This window comes from Strigops habroptila, chromosome 2, assembly GCF_004027225.2.
Source record: "Strigops habroptila isolate Jane chromosome 2, bStrHab1.2.pri, whole genome shotgun sequence".
Taxonomy (NCBI): Eukaryota; Metazoa; Chordata; class Aves; order Psittaciformes; family Psittacidae; genus Strigops; species Strigops habroptila.
In genome coordinates, this window is record NC_044278.2 from 121,390,171 (window position 1) to 121,410,448 (window position 20,278).

General features: G+C 47.5%; 1 protein-coding gene across 2 annotated transcripts in view; it reads right to left on the reverse strand.

Annotated features, from left to right (window-relative positions):
- FAM168A (family with sequence similarity 168 member A) overlaps positions 1–20,278 on the reverse strand; it is a 180,067-nt gene that overhangs the window by 20,462 nt on the left and 139,327 nt on the right. For both annotated transcript variants that reach the window (XM_030475794.1, XM_030475795.1), the window contains exon 4: positions 2,203–2,283. In XM_030475794.1, the coding sequence (XP_030331654.1) occupies positions 2,203–2,283 (81 nt within the window). The remainder of the gene's footprint in view (positions 1–2,202; positions 2,284–20,278) is intronic.

Here is a 20,278-nt window from a genome sequence, read left to right on the forward strand (position 1 = left end):
TGTCCAACCTGGCCTTGAACACTGCCAGGGATGGGGCAGCCACAGCTTCTCGGGGCAACAAGACTACTATTAAACAGGAGATTTCCTTTTCTTGCACTATTTTTCACTTCGTTCACTCTGGATAAGAGGTACCTTTTGAAACCATTACATAGCCCTTGGGTTTCTCCCACCCTTTGTCATGCCAAGAGGTTCCATTCCCCAGCTAATTTGGCTGAAAGCAGAGAACTTAAACCACACTTCAAAAACTCCACGTCACTTGGTCCTTCTGAAGGGCTGGTTTCAGTAAAGTGCTTAAATGTGGCTTTGACTCCAGTGATTTCCTGAGTGGAGGCCTGACAGAAGTCTTCAATTCCAAAAAGAAAAGGACTTCTGTAAAGGTTTCCAAATTTGGGCTCAAAAGCATAAAAAAGCAACTGATTGTTTTAGCAGAGGAACTCAAATATTCCTTACTAAGCACGAGCATTAGTCCGTGCTGTGGTGAAGACAAATCCTTGTGGAAAGGTGAGAATTACTCCATGAATCCTGCATTGGAGTAACTGCTCTGACTTAAAGGCAGTGGAAGGTTCACTTCTGGAATAAGAAGTGTCCTTGAAGTTATTTGACAGCAGCTCCTCTGATGAATTTAGATTCTGTCCTAACCTACATGAATCTCTTTCCACTGGCAGCCCTTGGCTATAAGCATTTCCCCTCTTCATGTAGATGAGGTGTTCAACCTCAGAGCTATGGACAGGGCATGACTGGGTTTGCCACCCACATGCTTTGATGGCTTTTCCCTCTCCAGCCAGGCAGGAAGGTTCTGGATGTGTTGTGTCCTCATCCATCCAGACCTTTCTCTGCATCCACAGAGCAACTCAACCAGAGCCATGGGATGGGTACGTGTTTGGCCAAGAGACAGCAGTGGAAACCAGCCAGGAGGGAGATGTGGAGAGATGATGGTCCACAGCAAGGGAGGGAAGGAGCTTTACAGTCTTGTTATGGGGTTTTATTACTAAAAATCATGGCTAATGGAGGAATTCAAGTGAAAAATAGCTTTGTGGGTGATAGGAGAGGAGCAGATGGAACAAGGGAGACACTTGCTTGGGATGAGGTGAAGAGGACAGACATTGTTGGCTGAGCCAGAAGAGCTGTAAGGCTTTGGACACCAAAAATGAATGGAGCGGGCATTGCCTCTCTAAATAAGCACAAGTAGCCTGTGCTAGATATGAGCAAGAGGGAACAAAGAGGAGGGTGTGAGGCATCCCGGCCAATGGCAGGGGGTTGGAACTGGATGATCTTAGGGTTCTTTCCAACCCAAACCATTCTATGATTCTATTCTATGACATGGTTAAAGCAGTGGATTGGGGAAGTCATTTTTGTACCAGCTCTCCAGAAGGATGGAGGAGAATGTGCCAAGGTTGGAGATGGCAGAGAGCAGAGTGCCAGGACAGGGGCTGAGCTACGGAGGATGAACGCGTTACCCATCAGCCTGGCTGGTAGGATGGTTCGTGGCAAGCTGGAAGAGGCAGATGACAAGTATGTCCCAATGGACGCACTGCAGCAGAGGGAGAAAACAAGTGGCCAAGCTGGGAATGCCAAGGGAAAACAAGATTTTATGGAGAAAAGTGCAGCTGGTGCCATCAGAGATACCCAGCACACCGAGGCTAAGGCAGAAGGGTTACTGAGTTTGGCCAGGAAGAGCTTGCTGGATCTTTGGTGGGGTGGCGTGAAGGGCAGGAGCTGGACAGAAGACACCAGGACAGAACCAGAGTCTATCAGTGCCATAGGAAAGAGGGGACAGTAAAGACATGGCATGGGAGATCCAGACACCAAACAGGACATGGTTGCTGCCACTTCTGCATCTATGAAGGAGGAAGGAAGGATAAGGATAACGGGGAAGTCAATCTTGGGGAGACACCATGCAGTATTCAGAAGACATTAAAAGCCATCAGTGTTCAGATATCACAGTGATGAGGACTGTAAAACTCCTGGGATTAGTATCAGGATATAATTCATGGCTCAAAAGTACTTTGCAATACAGACAAATATTCCCAGTGGAGGTGTGAAGTTAGTGACAGTTAGGAAGGGAGGAGCTTAACACAGGCCCCTTCCCTGAAAGTATTTGTTGTCAAACACATGGAACTACTGGATTTTGAACAAGCAGCAAAAGGTAAATCCCCCTGGACCCTTCAACATTCCCAGACTTGTTTCCACACAGATTTTTACCTGGGGCGTAGCCGGGGCTGCTGGTTGGATACATGTTTGGGTTGTAGGCTGGAGCAGCGGTGGGATAGCCCGTTGGATAACCTGCAGTGAGAAAGAAAGAGAAATGATGGTGTTATCAACATGGAGAGAAGAGGACAGCATGCCTGGAGAGCAGTAAACGACCTGTGTGTGCAAAGAGGCCATTGGCACAGCTGAGAGGCAAAGTACAGATGTATTCTCATGGTATAGGAAGGACTGTGAATGTGCCCTACAAGCTTACAAGTGACATCATCAATATTTCATCTCTATTCCTCTAGAAAACAAGGGCAATAACCAGAATGCAGAACACAGGAATGCTCAATGTGCTCTGCAGAAAACTACTGAGAAAATACAGACCCTGAATGCAGAATTGAGCTGTGAGATATCCGCCAGCACAGCCTCTGTTTGAAAGGTTCTCCTTGGCTGCTCGCAGCCGTTGTGGTTTGATCACTGGAGCATTTGCAGAGCTCAGCATCCAGCCCGAGTCCTCGGTGCTCAGCACTTGCATTAACCAGAGCCTCTTGCTGAAGGGAAGGTAGAGATGTTGCATGAGAAGCTGCCAGCCCCAATATTCACTCATGGCTGCACAAGTGCCAGCCTGGGAGGGACACGATTACCTGCCAGGCCACCTGGAAGGAACACGAACAGCAGCTCCTACCCTTTGAAGCCATACGAGGCTTTAATGGGCACTTTAGGAAAGGATGCAGAGCACCTTCAGTTCTCATCATCTTCACTTGGATCGGTCATAGGGAGGTCAGGGGAAATCATCTAAGCACTCAGATATACAGAGGCTTGGAAATCACTGCAGAGCCAATGCCCTACGTGCACCCATGCACAGGGCACGTGTCTTGCACCAAACTAGAAGTTCTTGTCCCCCATGATGGCAGGGGGTTGGAACTGGATGAGCTTAAGGTCCTTTCCAACACAAACCATTCTATGATTCTGATTCTAAGACCACAAACAACAACCTCCATACCTCAGTCTGCTCCATTTTGCTTTCGTTTACTGCTCTACTTCCATTTCTTGGAAGTCTTCCCAATTAGAAACAGTAACACTTGAATAACTCCATCCCTTCTTACGTGCTCCTGTGTAAATCCCTCCAACACACCGAATGGAACATGTTCATCTTCCTTTGCTGGCAGAGTTTGGCTTTGCTGTGCTTCCCTGCCACAGCCACTGCTCTGCTTTATCTGTGCATCTCTTTGGCCACCATCCCAGAGCAGAACCAAGCCCATGACAGACAAAATGACCCTTGGAGAGTCTTTCCATGCCAAGCTCCACTGCTGCTGTCTGCTGGTTGCCAGCAAAGGCTGGAAAGAGGCAATTAGCGCTCCATTCACACCCGTCTCCTCGAGTTTGCTTTATTAAACACAAGCAGGGGTGGGTCTCTCCTCCCCCTTTCTGAGCAGGAAGATGAACACGTTTCCATCCCTGCTTCCCATGCCCCAAAGCTCATTTGCTCCTTAGCAAGGTGCAGATTCCTCAAACCTGGCACCGGGCACAGAGCCGATTCCTGCGGCAAAATGTGGAGGTTCATCTGAATAAACCTAATGCAACGCTCCTGACCACTGGACTGGAATAAATGACTGTATGTTCTACCCTCTCATTTTCATCAGTGATATATTTGGCTTCTAAATCAGGTTAATTAAAAATTACTGTAGTTAATATTGGATAAGCAGCAGTTTAACCGACTTTCTTTCTGGTATTTTTAAGCTACATAAACCCATGTTGTCATCGGAGGCAGGAATATACACAGCAATCAAGAAGCTCCTTGCAAAGTTATTTGCAGACCCTGTGATTGCAAGCAGAACATTAATGAGGAAGATTTTAAATCAGAAATATCCCTGCCTACTCCCTGCTTCATTACAAGAAAACTATTTCTTTTCCAGCACATTCAATGCTCCAAGGTCCTCTGGTTGCCTCTCAAGTGCAATGGTCCCACTTTGCCTCCTGATCAATCTGGCTGTGGGTGTGAACCAACTCCAGCTCACTTCTTGACCACATCAAGTGGTCAATTTTATTCCCTATAATTCTCTCAGATGTGTTTCTACACTGGGTTTTACCTCCGCAGCACACAGTTCAGTAGCCGATGGCTGTGCCTGCATGCCATGGTGATAGGAAGTCCCTTGCTCATCAACTAGGGTTAGGATCTAGATGATAGTCTCTTGGGGCATTAAGAGGTTCTGGTCTTTGCTGTTGGTTAATCCCTCCAAAGGAGTCCTACTGCTGCAGTAGTCATAGAATCCCAGCCTGGTTTGGGATAGGAGGGACCTTAAAGCTCCTCCAGTTCCAACTCCCTGCCACGGGCAGGGACACCTTCCACTAGAGCAGGTTGCTCCAAGCCCCTGTGTCCAACCTGGCCTTGAACACTGCCAGGGATGGGGCAGCCACAGCTTCTCTGGGAAAAGTCTGTGCCAGCGCCTCAGCACCCTCACAGTAAAGAACTTCTGCCTTGTATCTAACCTGAACTTGCCCTCTTTCAGTTTGAACCCATCACCCCTTGTCCTATCACTCCAGTCCCTGATGAAGGTCCCTCTCCAGCATCCTTGTAGCCCCTTCAGACACTGGAAGCTGCTCTGAGGTCTCCACGCAGCTTCTCTTCTCCAGCCTCAACAGCTCAATGTTCTCAGCCTGGCTCCATACGGGAGCTGCTCCAGCCTCTGATCATCTTTGTGGCCTCCTCTGGACTTGCTCCAACAGCTCCATGTCCTCCTTATGTTGGGGACACTAGAACTGCACACAGTGTTCAAGTGGGTCTCATGAGAGCAGAGTAGAGGGGCAGGATCACCTTCTTCAACCTGCTGGTCATGTTCCTTTTGATGCAGCCCACAACTGTCCTTAATTATAGTCTTTAACTACCAGTCCTTAAGTCAACAACCATGATAAACATAGTTCTGTGTGGCTACATGCAGCATATGTTTCATCTGTGCCCCCTGAGATACCACCAGCACTCACAAACTACCAAATTCAGCAAAATTCCTTCTCTTTTATTAGGAGCAAAACTTTCAACATCAGGTTTATATGTAAAAAACAAGCCTGAAGTAAATCAGAGCACAAGAAAACTGTGGCTCTGGGTAAGCTTTGCCACCCAGCCAAGTACTGAAAGACTTCATTTGCAGAAGTGATTCAGAGCAGCCCGGCAGAGAAGGACTTGGGGGTGTTGGTTGACGAAAAACTGAACATAACCCAGCTTCAGTGTGCGCTTGAGCCCAGAACCCCCCTGTGTGCTGGGCTGCAGCCCCAGAGCGTGAGCAGCAGGTCAGGGAGGGGATCCTGCCCCTCTGCTCTGCTCTCATGAGCCCCCACTTGCAGCACTGTGTGCAGTGCTGGGGTCCTCAGCACAAGAAGGACATGGAGCTGTTGGAGCAAGTCCAGAGGAGGCCACGAGGATGATCAGAGGCTGGAGCAGCTCCCCTATAGAGACAGGCAGAGAACATTGGGGCTGTTCAGCCCGGAGAAGAGAAGCTGCGTGGAGACCTCAGAGCAGCTTCAGTGTCTGAAGGGGGCTACAAGGATGCTGGAGAGGGACCTTCATCAGGGACTGGAGTGATAGGACAAGGGGTGATGGGTTCAAACTGAAACAGGGGAAGTTCAGGTTGGATCTAAGGCAGAAGCTCTTCCCTGTGAGGGTGCTGAGGCGCTGGCACAGACTTTTCCCAGAGAAGCTGTGGCTGCCCCATCCCTGGCAGTGTTCAAGGCCAGGTTGGACACAGGGGCTTGGAGCAACCTGCTCCAGTGGAAGGTGTCCCTACCCGTGGCAGGGGGTTGGAACTGGATGAGCTTATGGTCCTTTCCAACCCTAACTATTGTATGATTCTAAGATTTCAGGCAGAGGGAGACAACTGTCTATTTAGGTCTTCTTTCTCTTTGTTTTGGGTTTAACTTCTGCTTGGTAGGACTGCATCTTGCTTACTGTGCTGTCTTTTGTTGTTCTGAAAGCAAGTGATGGCCTTTTTCAGGATAATTTCATTCCAGATAAATACTGTTTCTATCAAGGAAGCTTTAATAGCTTCAGAAGTAGAAAAGATGCAGCCAGCCCTGCTCTGCTCTATCTTCCATTCTGATCTCATAAGCTTTGATAAATGCTGATCTCCAGCAAGAAAACTTGTCCTTTCTATTTTAAGGGGAAACGGAGATGGGAAAGGTGTAGGGAAATTAATGGTGGTTTGCTCCTTTTTGGACATACTGAAAGATAAGAAAGTAGCCGAATCTGTGACAATTTGTGCCAGAGGAAACAGGCTTGAGAATTCCCAGCACCCAAACCCCACTGGGTTTAGAAATACAGGAGACATTTCTACACCTTATTGGGTTTTGAGTCCTTAGGATTCAGGTTTGTTGGCTCTTGTTCATCCCCCAAATGACCACAAACAAGCTGCAATCCCCACGTCTTACATCCTCCGGGGTATAAGTCAAAGCCTGGATCCAACAACCAGGGAGGAGCTCAGGAGAGGTGGCAGGACCAAAGTGTCTGGCATCTTGCTCTGATTTTCCCCCTGGATACCCTAAGGGACCTCCTGCAAATCCTTTTTGCTGACCCCATTCCCCTCCTGCCACGTCTATCTTGCCTCTTGGTTGGACTTGGTGATCTTAAAGGACTTTTCCAACCTAGCTGATTCTATGATTCTCTTCACCTTGACTCAAAGATAACAGCAAGTGGGCAAACCCCACTTGGTTTATGTTGAGAGCTGCTAATCTTCATGGGCTTCCTGCTGGAGACGTGGAAAAGTCAGGGACAGAAAGAAAATATCCTTTATTTTTCTACCTATATGAATCTGCACATGATAGGACCATGTCTCTGCTGGGGCTTGGGGCCTGATTACTGCAATGATGCAGAAGGAAAGCAAATGAGATGAAACCATACGGAATAAAATTCATTAGATTCCTCACCGAAGAACTCAGGAGCTGTTTTCTTGCTTTAGTTTAATTTAATCTCATCCCCACAATCAATAGGAGTAGCAAAGCCAGTGTTCATTTCATGATCTCCCCAAGGGACACCCAGAGCACTCCAGCTCTGAGCAGCACTAACTGAACTGCTTTAGGAATTACGACTCAATAACGGGCTGTGCGAAGGGAAGAGCTCCTGGGGCTGCAACAAGAAGGGATTTTAAAGCCTCCTTTAATTTTTCATGGATCTCTAAATGTTTCTCGACCATTCTTTCCAGCTCTGCTCAGCCCTGTCCTCTTTGGTGCAATGCTGCTTTTGATTAATGGCTTTTAGGTTACGAGTCCCAGCTACCCACTCCCTCTTCTTAACATGCACAGCTTTAGGAGATGCACTAGGAAAGGAGTTCATGAAATACATTCAAAATGAGTGGCGTACACAGCATTAAAATGGGTTTAAGCACCAGCTTTGTTTCCTTCATGATTAGACTCAGAACAGCCATAATAAAGCAGTTAGCTTATATTTCCAGCTATATATATTTTACTGCCTACATGCAACACAGATGTATGTGCGACCACATATACAAGCTCAGCACAGACGTCTTCTGCATGAGACAAGAAATGGGTGGATGGGGCATTTAAGAGAGTTCTTTCCAGCCTTCTGGGATAGCTTATTCCTGGTGGAATAAGCTCCTGCGGTTGCTCTGTATGTCAGAACAGCAAAAAAGCTGAATTACTGGGGAGGAATGAGACGGCAAGGAGGGAAAACCAGACATTAGCAGGCAAAGGGCTGCCCTTGGAGGAAAAGCTGACAGCAGGGCCGGGAGGATTAAAGGATTGAACAGGCAGTGATACAGGGGAAGGGTCTATTTGGGTTTGTTCAAGGATTAGATTTGTTATTCCCTTTGGCATTTGAAATTCAGGGCGCCCAGACCCAGCCCCAGGTACAAACAAGCTGCAGCTCTTCCTGTCCATGGGCCACCAGAAAAAGGCTCATGACACCCTGGAGGTCACTGCCAGGCACGGGAGGACCATGCACAAAGGACAAAGTGACATTAAAACCCCACAGCAAAGGCACCCCTGGCAAGTTTAGAGGAGAAGTCCCCGTTCAAACATCTCCTCCCCCTCTGTCTGCTTCCTTTAAAGGACATTTCAGCATAAACTGCCCATCCTGGCTGTAAATGAGCAACCCGTATCCACAAAGATCCCAAACTGGTTTAGGTTGGAAGGGACCTTAAAGCTCCTCCAGTTCCAAGCCCCTGCCACGGGCAGGGACACCTTCCACTAGAGCAGGTTGCTCCAAGCCCCTGTGTCCAACCTGGCCTTGAACACTGCCAGGGATGGGGCAGCCACAGCTTCTCTGGGAAAAGTCTGTGCCAGCGCCTCAGCACCCTCACAGGGAAGAGCTTCTGCCTCAGAGCTCATCTCAATCTCCCCTCTGGCAGGGAAGAAGAAAGTTCATGTTTTCAGTTCATGCTGCTGTAAATCTGTTCCCTTTAGACTGATTAGGAATTTATTCTTGCCAAAAGTCACATTCCGTGACACAGACATGGAAATCTGGTACTTGAGGAATTACCCCAGAGCTGAGAAGTTAGGGAAGAGGCACCACGTAGGCTTCCTGGCACAGCTCCACCAAAGCCTCCACCAGGCAGCAATGCTCTTGAATGGTGGCAATGACACCAGAAAGAATGTGTCTAATATGATGATTAGGGGTGAACATAGCTGAGAAGGACATCTGGGGACTAATTCTGCCCTGGAAACCAAGCCTCTAGAGACGAAGAGCTCCAGCATGTCAGAAATGACTTGCAGCAGAGATTTCAACACCATGGTATGAGCTTTTCTCCATCCAGAAGGGTCTTTTAAGCCTGCCTTGCTCCTCATACAACCACAGAGTGCAGGGCTTGGACCATGTATCTCCTCCTGCCTTTTGGGGAGTTATCCCCCAGGGAATATCCCTTGGTGCATGGGAGGAAGGGAGGTGATCTCTGAATGGCTTCTTACACAGGGAACTTTATAGACTTTTCCTGCTCGATGAGAACTATTAAAAACATCCCTTACTTCAAATCAAAGATTAACTGCTCCAGATTTATCCCACCTAAATTAGGTGTGTAGATACAACACAGTTGCCCACCTGCCACACAGCGGGTATTCCTGCTCATCGCTTTAGATGTTCATGGCCCATTCATCCCCTTGCATAAGGCATGACCCAACACTAATAGGCTGCTTGTCTTATGGGTCCAGCTGCCTTGATGGGCATGGGGCTGGACCAAGGTCAACAGAGAGCAACACTTCCAAGACCAAGCACACGATTTCAAGCAGGAGCCCTTTGTCACAAGTGATTTACACACTAAGGGCTCTTACAATGCTAGAGGTACGATCAAAGGCTTGTACGTTAGACTGTCGATGTGTTTTAAGATTAAGATGTTAAAATCCTTCACCTGGGACTTGGGTCAAACTCGGTACTAAAACATCAAGACACATCTTATCTACTAGATTTCACTTACCCCCAGCTTAATTTGGCCTCGTGCATTTTGAAAGGCAAATCTGAAGTAGTATTGCAGGGAAAACTTCACCTAAAGGGTGCTCAGGCATTGGAACAGGCTGCCCAGGGCAGGGCTGGAGTCACCGGCCCTGCAAGTGTTCACACCCCGTGTAGCCGAGGCCTCAGTGCCATGGGTTAGTGGTGGCCTTGGCACTGCTGGGGAGCGGTTGGACTGGATGATCTTAAAGGTCTTTTCCAACTTAGTTGATTCTATGGTTCTATGAAACTCCTTTTATAGCTCAAAACATACATTTCCCAACTCACAGACCTTTCCTAATCACATATAAGTCTAGAAGCAGCCTCCAGCTCAGAAGGACAGAGCTGAGACCCTCCTAAACTCATTTCTGGGTTGCTTTACACTTAACATTTTAACATATGAACATGAGTGACTCCTGTTTCGCCAGCTCACAAATGCAACTGCAGCAGGAAGGATGGCATAACCTTTTCCTTCTTCCCTAATCATGGAGAACCACTTAACACTGGAACCAAGCATGGTGATTGCACACCTTGCCATGTCAAACTCTACCCAAACCTCTCCCATGTGCTGCTCCTCGGGCATTACCAAGGATGAACACCCAAGTGTGCAAATGGACCTTGATGCTGCAGGGAGCCCAGGTTCCATTTTATACGGATCATCCCACGTTACCACTGGTATCCCATCACTCACTTGCCTTGCCATGGAACTATTGCAGCCCACTCATGCTAAATGGAGGTAAAAATAGAGGACAAGCTGAAAGCAAGGGTGGAACCGCTCTGAAGAGCGAGTTAATGGTTGGTTGAGATTCCAGCATCTCTGAAGTCTCTGGGGATAATAAATACATTCATTCCCATGAAGAAGTGCCACCCCCTTATTACTGCTTCAAGCCTCATCAGCCCAAGAGTAGAGCAGTCAAATGAACATGTATTCACCAGACACAGCAACTGGATTAAGGAAAACTTTGCTCCAGCATTTGACAACCTGACACCTTCCTGGAGATCTTCTACAGTTGGTTCTCTTTTCACCTGAAAGGTCCTTTCCTTTATCTAGGCAGCCACTTATTTCTTGCTCATTACCCATGACCATGCAAAACCAATCTTCATGTGGACTGTAAAGGCACCCACAGCATTGCTGGTATTGTACCTACAGGGAGTAGTGGTGGGGAGGGATCTGAAGGCTTATGGTGAAGGCTGCAGGCCTCTGGCTGGAGCAGAGTATGTCCTTCCCATCAATACAAAGTGCCTTGTGCTTCATGAGACATTCATAGAATGATAGAATGGTTTGGGTTGAAGGGAGCTTAAAGCTCATCAGTTCCAACCCCCTGCCACGGGCAGGGACACCTTCCACTAGAGCAGGTTGCTCCAAGCCCCTGTGTCCAACCTGGCCTTGAACACTGCCAGGGATGGGGCAGCCACAGCTTCTCTGGGAAAAGTCTGTGCCAGCGCCTCAGCACCCTCACAGGGAAGAGCTTCTGCCTCAGAGCTCATCTCAATCTCCCCTCTGGCAGGTTAAAGCCATTCCCCTTGGCCTGTCCCTACAGGCCCTTGTCCAAAGCCCCTCTCCAGGTTTCCTGGAGCCCCTTTAGGCACTGGAGCTGCTCTAAGGGCTCCCCTTCAGGAGCCTTCTCTTCTCCAGGCTGCCCCAGCCCAGCTCTCTCAGCCTGGCTCCAGAGCAGAGCTGCTCCAGCCCTCGCAGCAGCTCCGGGGCCTCCTCTGGACCTGCTATAACAGGTCCATGTCTGTCTTGTACTGGGAACCCCACAATACTCTCGGTGGGGTCTCATGAGAGGGGAGTAAAGGAGAGAATCACATCCCTCAACCTGGATACTGTATCCTCAAGCAGGATACGACTGGCTTTCTGGGCTGCAAGCACATGTTGCCAGCTCATATCTAATTCTTGTGTGAAGCAAGAGAATAAGGGAGCCTCACTGCTTCATGAGCCCCTCTGGCTTCACTCCAGCTCCTCAGTTCAAGGTCTGTGAAGATGTTATGCAGGAGGAGGAAGGGTCCCCAGGAGGGGAGGCAGTTCTGGATCTGCAGAGTAGAAGATGGTCAAGGCCAGGTTGGACACAGGGGCTTGGAACAACCTGCTCTATTGGAAGGTGTCCCTGCCCGTGGCAGGGGGTTGGAACTGGAGGAGCTTTAAGGTCCCTTCCAACCCAAACCACTCTGTGATTCTATGATTCATTCTATGAGGAAGGATGAGTGCACATCAACTAGAGTGAAAACTTCTCTAACTCCTCCCCTCTTCTTCCTCTCCCTCCCCAGGATCACAGCTTGACCGAAAGGGTGGTGAATTCCACCCTCTTTGAAGAAGGAGTTTTTCTTATGGGTCATCCACACCTTACATGCTAAGCACAGCGCTTGGAGACTACACAGAAAGGAGCTCTACAGGTATCACAAACACAACTGTGCCTCTGCTACCTTCAGTATATACTCAGTTCGCCCAAAACTGACAAAATCTACATGTATCTGGCAAAAAATAGTTTCTTTTTATGACCATTTCCTTTGTCTTGTGCAGACTTAGAAGAAAGCACCACTGAAAGTCATGGGAGTGGCAGAGATGACTTTGACATGAAAGGTGATGAAGAGAAATCCTTCAGTTGGCAGCATTATGGCCTGGCCATGTGGTGTGGTCCATTTGTCTCCCTTTCACTGGGTCACAACATTGACACAACGGGGTCCTGCCTGCCTGGAGGAGATCTTCCCAACTGGAGATCAATGGCAAGGGATGGCTGCCGGAGCCTCCCTGCTCTGTGGTTTCCCTGGTTTCTTAGGAATTAGGCAGGAAGAGCAGTGGATTTGCACAGAGCTCTGAGCTCTTCCATGGGACCTTCTGGTTGGATGATGCAATGTGTCACCTGGAAGCTGTTGCCTTCATCATGCCAGGGAATTGAGAGACTTCACAAGGCCAAATGGATATTAGGGAACGACAGAAGCACTCTTTTGGGCATATGTTGCCTTCATTTTTCTCTTGCTCAGAGCAAACTTGCTCTCAGACCTTTATTAAGCTTCTATGATGTTGCAAGCTGTGGGCCAAAAGAGATGATTCCCATTTCCCTTCCTATTTCAGTTCCACCTCAGTTTTACTTCCCATCTACACCCAACAGAAACCTCCCAGGCCTTACTGCAGGATGCGTCCGTGTGAGCAAAACTCATCCTGAAAACTAGAAGCAACTGTCCAAGAATATTAGTGAGATAGTTTGATTATTTAAGGCACAAACTATAAATAAAGCACAGTGACAGAACCTGACAGACTGTCAATCACTGTAACTTCGAGGCAAGAGACATGTGTCACATCCTTTCCTACACTTGCCAACCCAGTTGATTCTATGATTTTATGAGACAAGCCTCTATGGGAAAGAAGCTCTAGAAAACCATTTAAATCACATAATATTAATGCTCCATTCACTTATTTACTGCATTCTGTATTTGAGTAATTCAAAGCAAGATATGAATAGTCTCTAATGAGAGAATAAACTTGTTTGTTGCTCTGAAGTGTGAGCCCTCAACAAAGAAACCATTATAATCTTCCTTAAACACTGAACTGTGGCTCCACCTTATCCTATCATGTTCCCAGGGAAATATCTAGCTGGAAGGATTAAGATAAGTTATAATAGCAGAAGATTGCTAAACCTGAAGCAGCCCAAGTAGTATTTCTTCTATTCGCCCTAAAATTAGCCCTGAAGAATAATGATTTTCATTCTTCCTCAAAAGAATCCTTGTCATGGTGAAAACCAACCTGTCATCAGTCTGCAGCTAAAGCCACTCACATCAGTGCTGGGTCACCACTAATAAGCCTGTCCAGAGCCCAGAAGAAGACTAATGAGGTCAGTGTTGCTGGGCAAGGACTCATCTTTTATTAGAGAAGCTGAAATAACTGCAAAGAGAAGAGAAACTTTTCCAGGCCTAGAAATCCATCTGCAGCTCTCAGGAGAACTTGTCACCCTTTAGTTTCTTGTGCAGAAAACCAGGTATCACAGAATCACAGAACACCAGGTTGGAAGTGGCCTCAAAGAACATCTTGTCCAATCTTTCCAGGCACAGCATCACTTAGATGAGATGTCCAGCACCCTGTCCAGCCCAATTTTAACAGTGCCCAATGCTGGGGAGTCACCACTTCCCTGGAGAGATTATTCCAATGGCTGGTTGTTCTCAGTGGGAAACGTTTATAGCTACAATGGAGACGCTGAGCATTGAGCTGATGGGGCTGGCATGATTCAGGACCCTCCTCCTGGATGGGAATGGTCAGCTCAGACCCCAGCATTTAGATGCAAGATGAAGACTCCTTCTCCTCCCATGCATCACTTTACATTCACCTACACTGGATTTCATCTCTACTCCAGTCTCACCAGAGGCTATTGCGAAACTTCACATTCATCCCCCACCTTTTATTGCCCTGAAAAATGGAAGATCAGCACCTCTCAGCATTCCTTCCCTTTCCCAGGTCACTTCTGAAAGTGCTGAACAAACCCAGCTCCCACCATCGACCTCTGCCAAACACCAGGTCCCCTTCACCAAAAGAGCCTGTGACTTACTCCAAACCCCTCTTTTTACCTTTAATGAATCACTTATCTGGAAAGGACCTTCCCTCTCCTCCCACGATCCCCAGTTCTGTTCGGATCTTTGCTGAGGAACCTCAATGAACCACCTCCTTCCTGCAAGGACATCTTTGGAGAATGGCAGATTTGTGAGGCTTTGGCACCTAAGACTAAGCCCTAGGACTAAGCTACGTCTTTCCTTCTTAATTTTTGCTATTTCAATATCTTTACTTCAAAAGACAATGAAATAAGTTTTTCTCTCCTGCAGAGTAATGACGATGAAGCACAACTTCAGGCCCTTAGCCAATATCTTAAAGAAGGAAAACAGAGCAACTGCTCCTGCTAACAGTGACTATAAACAGCTCATTTTTCATCCTGTCCACAGGTTTGTTCCTCTGTCTTTCCTTAAGTATTATAGAAAGCATTGTCCAGGGCTGTTATAACATTTAGAAGGTCAGCATGCTAGGTGAGGAGATGCCAGAGCTGGGCTTCTGAGATGGCAGCCGAACTTATCCAGAATGACAAACTAAAGGGAGGTTACACTCAGAAAAGTGATGGGGTGGCCTTTTTTTCTCTGAAAAACTGTTTTCCTTGTGCATTCAGAGTCAAATCTGCTCATTTCACCAGCAGAAGTCACCTTCTGCTCCCACTGGCTTATAGATACGACATGGTTAGGGGGAAGTGAGCTGGAGCCTTGCTCAGTTTACGTCTCTTTAATGGAATAATTACGGATATTCTCAATCCTGAATATGCATTTCTTCATCTGAACTGAAACCTGCACTGAAGTGAGGAAGTTGGAAGGGGAAAAAGCTGAAGCAAACTGAAATTTGGGGAGATGTATGTGAGGAGAAGGAAGATGAGGATATTGTGTCTTCAAACTCTGCTCTGGAGCCAGGCTGAGAGAGCTGGGCTGGGGCAGCCTGGAGAAGAGAAGGCTCCTGAAGGGGACACCTTAGAGCAGCTCCAGGGCCTAAAGGGGCTCCAGGAAACCTGGAGAGGGGCTTTGGACAAGGGCCTGGAGGGACAGGACGAGGGGAATGGCTTTAACCTGCCAGAGGGGAGATTGAGATGAGCTCTGAGGCAGAAGCTCTTCCCTGTGAGGGTGCTGAGGCGCTGGCACAGACTTTTCCCAGAGAAGCTGTGGCTGCCCCATCCCTGGCAGTGTTCAAGGCCAGGTTGGACACAGGGGCTTGGAGCAACCTGCTCTAGTGGAAGGTGTCCCTGTCCGTGGCAGGGGGTTGGAGCTGGATGAGCTTTAAGCTCCCTTCCAACACAAACCATTCCATGATTCTATGATTCCATGACCAAGTTACTAGTACTGTTTTTATCCCTTCAAGTAAAGGTTGCCTGGTGCAACTCTGATGCTGAGAAGGTGAATTTTAAGCATGGTGAATTTTAAGCATCGGATCCTCCTTAAGATCCTTTCCTAGTCAAGGAGGAGACAGAGCATCATTCTGGCCCCAGAGACACCCCTTCTCCTCTAGCAACTCAGGAATCAACCCATGAACACCCTCAAGTTGCTCCAGTTTCATACACAATGATACAGAAGCGCAAATGCTTTTCCATCCTGAATCTGCTCATCCCTGTTATCTTACAGAGGTGAGGAGAGCCTCATGCTTTTTGAAGCGGGTGCTCCTAGTTCCCTTCTGCTCTGGCAGAGTTTCTATGGCAACTCTGGATGGGTCTTGAAGGTAGGATATCTGGTCGGCCCTTTCTGGAGCAGTTTTTAATGTAAATGCAGGCAGGCAGGCGAGCAAGCCCAGGCTCCCCGTGCCCTCAGGTTATAGGTTATGGCAGGGCATTTACAATAACTGCTCAGAAAACAGCCCTTTGTGATTTCCAAAATGCACTTGTTCATCTGGTTAATTTTCAATTCAGCCTTTTCAGCTCTGCTGCTGAGCCAGGAGGAATAAAAAAATCATTTCAAGCTTTGCTGTGTTGCTCCAGATCTAATTCCTGCTCCATGACAGATAAAGCAGAGCGTGCATGACCTCCGTGCTTCCAGCTATGGAAAGGGAATAACCTCAGTGTGAATATCTGATGCCTTTTTAGAGTTTGGAACTGGGAATCTCCTCCTGTTTCATGGCTATTATAATTCCTTCCTTCTGCCTGGTTGTGTTTCAACAACCAGATCCAAAATATTCCTCATTTCAATGAACAGCAGCATCTGGAAAGGGCTTCCCGTGTGCTATATACCTGCAGATATGTGCCCGAAATCAGTCTGTCCCCACAACTTTGCAATGTGAAGAACTTTGCAATGTGAAGAACTTTGCAATGTGAAGAAATGGATATAAAGGCTGGAAGAAGGAAAGGAATCAGGGAAAGCCCAGTTTTACAGCCAGACATACCAATATACCAAAGAATAAACTAGCTCACCACGAGCCACCCAGAGACTGTGAGCTGAGCAGAAGAGGACCCTGGTTGGTGTGTTTGGCACAAGACTCTCCTCCCACTTCAATTGGCATCACTCAAGTGTTGAAGAGACACAGTTGGAACATTTTCTAGGACAAGTGGCCATTTTCTGCGTAAGAAGGTTTGTTGCTACAGATATGATGGGACCGGCATCACATCTATTGGAGGAGTTGAACATTGAGTAATAAGTGTCAGAAATGCTTTTTCACACTAATACATATATATAAATACATATATATGTTACAGGAATATTATATTATATTATATTATAATTATATTATATTACAAACAGCAAGGAGTTTGCTTGGAAGAGAAGTGATGGCAGAAAGCTCCTTACCCAGCCAAGCATCACTTTTAGTTTTTCTTATTCAGTGTTCACAGAATCATAAAGTCATGGAATGGTTTGGGTTGAAGGGACCTTAAAGCTCCTCCAGTTCCACCTCCCTGCCACAGGCAGGGACACCTTCCACTAGAGCAGGTTGCTCCAAGCCCCTGTGTCCAACCTGGCCTTGAACACTGCCAGGGATGGGGCAGCCACAGCTTCTCTGGGAAAAGTCTGTGCCAGCGCCTCAGCACCCTCACAGGGAAGAGCTTCTGCCTTAGATCCAACCTGAACTTCCCCTGTTTCAGTTTGAACCCATCACCCCTTGTCCTATCACTCCAGTCCCTGATGAAGGTCCCTCTCCAGCATTCTTTTACCCCCTTCAGACACTGGGAGCTGCTCTGAGGTCTCCATGCAGCTTCTCTTCTCCAGGATCAACAGCCCCAATGTTCTCAGCCTGTCTCCATACGGGAGCTGCTCCAGCCCTTGACCATCCTTGTGTTGGACCTACCTTAGAAGTGCTATTCCAGGTATTCTGCCAAAGCCAAGGTCCCCAGTGCTGCCACTTTGGCATCCTCAGGCCATGATCAAGGATTAACACAACAAAACAGCCCAGTAATTGTCTCTCCGATAGCACAAGCCTTGTCCTCCTTCCTGTCTCTGCCATATTCCCCTCTGACACTGGCAGCATCCTCCTGATTTCTCCAGACCTATTCTTGATTCACACCCTTAAACAATATGTCTGGGGACACCAAATTTCCTATTTCGGCTAATTCCAGTGATAGGCAATTCCAGGATGATCACAACGATGTTACAGACTCAAACTATTGCCCAAAGAACCAGTTTGAAAGGACAGATCCAGTGATTTTTCACTTCAGAGGGTTAGCAAAGAGAAAAATTCCCCATGATCAACTATTTGGGGTGGCAAGAATAGGCCAAGCTTGAGTTAAACTGAGGAAGACCAAGGGTTTAGGGATCGCAACTTAGATACTGACTGTTAAAATGCTAACTGAGTTTAAAATGTCCATATGGTATTTTGGACAGTTTGGACTTGGACCAGGCAAGTGAATTGCTCTCAAAGACATCAGCTTTAGACAAACAGAGCAGCAGATGGAGCACACACAGAATATTAACAAAACCAGAGTTTGGGTGTTAAAAGGCTTAATGGGTCTCTTGGATGTATTTGGGCCAAGAGATTCGGCTCAAATTGTGCTTGGGGGAAGCTGAGAATACAGAATATTTGAATTGGCAAAACTCCACAGCGGGGTTTCAGGAAGGGCTCCAGTGAAACTAAAACCTGATTTCGCCAGCTCAAAAGTGCAAAGATTCTCTTGGAAAGAGAGGAGAAACACAGACATCCCAAAAGAAACCCTTATCCCAACGTGTTTGTTATTCATCTTCCAGCCAAGAGATGGGATGAGATCCCAAATCATCACACCAGACCCCAGAGAAACCCATCAGCAGATGCAGCTCCTGCCCAACTCACCAAGAGCCAGGGAGGAAGAGCAACAGCCCTGAAATTATAGAATCATGGAATCACAGAGTGGTTTGGGTTGGAAAGGACCTTAAGATCACCCAGTTCCAACCCCCTGCCACGGGCTGGGACACCTTCCACAAGCACGCCTGTAGGGACAGGCCAAGGGGAATGGCTTTAACCTGCCAGAGGGGAGATGGAGATGAGCTCTGAGGCAGAAGCTCTTCCCTGTGAGGGTGCTGAGGCGCTGGCACAGACTTTTCCCAGAGAAGCTGTGGCTGCCCCATCCCTGGCAGTGTTCAAGGCCAGGTTGGACACAGGGGCTTGGAGCAACCTGCTCTAGTGGAAGGTGTCCCTGCCCACGGCAGAGGGTGGAACTGGATGAGCTTTAGGGTCCCTTCCAAAACAAACCACTCTGTGATGGCTCAAGAAGACAAAGCACTGTGGACGCCTCTCTGCAGATGGGAGGAAATCAGAAAAGCATCCCAACAGCACTTCCCAACACATTCATCCCAGTGTCCCAACACATTTGGTTTTCCTCTCTGTTTCCTACAAGCACCCACTGTAGAGCAAACAAGGTTCTACCAAAGAAGAAATACCAGAACACATGAAATATTTAAGCCTTCAGACTTAGATTTTCAGAAAAGGTATAAAAATATAAGGAACATCATTGTGATCCCCAATAAATGATCCTGCCTAAGGCATTGCTTTTCCCCTACAAATCCAAGTCAACCCATCATTGTTCCCTCTGCTCCAGGAGGTGGCTCCCCATGTGTAGACAAGGTCCTTGGGTCACTCTATGTCCCCTAATTTCAGAAGGGCAGATGGTTGTGTTGAGTTTAGGGAAGATTTTGTGACTGTAACAGCCTTAAAGGATTTGGGGATTTTATGCTGTGCTCCAACTATCCCCTGAAGGATTAAATCCAGAAGTCAACTGCTATGGAAAAACAGAGAGGACTTTGCAAATCCATAATGAGTCACTGTGCCTCAGGTAGCGAAGCCGGCTTAAAAATAACACATCCACCGGCGTGTCTGGGAAACAGAATAAAGAGTCACCAGTTCCCTGCAGGAATAGCAAATTATAGTAATGGGCTGGGATGGAAAAGGGAAGGGAAAGAGGGAAAACCTCAGAAGCTGGAGGAGCGAAAGGCATTATGTCAAGCAAAATAAAAGTCAGATGGTTCATGTCAGCCTCCCCCTGCACTGGTTGTTCCTGAGTGGATAAATTAGCTTAAGAAGAGGAGGATGAGTAGTTACGGTTTGGGATTCAAAATAGCAGCATGTTACAGTTTTACCAGCAGAGCCTGAGGGGTTTAAGTGAGGAGCAGGGAGAAGGAGAGGAGATGTCCAGAGGCATCTCTCACATGGGATTGTTACCCAACAAGAAATTGTCACCAAACAGCCAACAGTAGAAAACTGTCATTAATTCATCACACCAAAATACCTTCGCAAGAGGTAATTTGAGGCACTTGAAACTGAAAAATTAGCATTTTATCTGCATAATTATAGAGATAATTATATTTTTCCTACACTACTTCATATGGGAAAGGTCTCTTTCCTACAAAACAATCATAGAATCATGAATGGTTTGGATTGGAAGGGACCTTAAAGCACATCCAGTCCCAACCCCTGCCACGGGCAGGGACACCTTCCACTAGAGCAGGTTGCTCCAAGCCCCTGTGTCCAACCTGGCCTTGAACACTGCCAGGGATGGGGCAGCCACAGCTTCTCTGGGCACCCTGTAAATGGAGGAAGTATGTGTTTATCCTGGCATGGTTTTCCAGTACCAACATGAGTGGCAGAGCACACGCTTCCTCTCCAAAGGTTCAGCAGGAAATGCTGCTACTCTCCCTTTAGATCTCCTCAAATCCTCCTCTGCCTCCCACTCCATCTCAGTGCACCAAAGACCT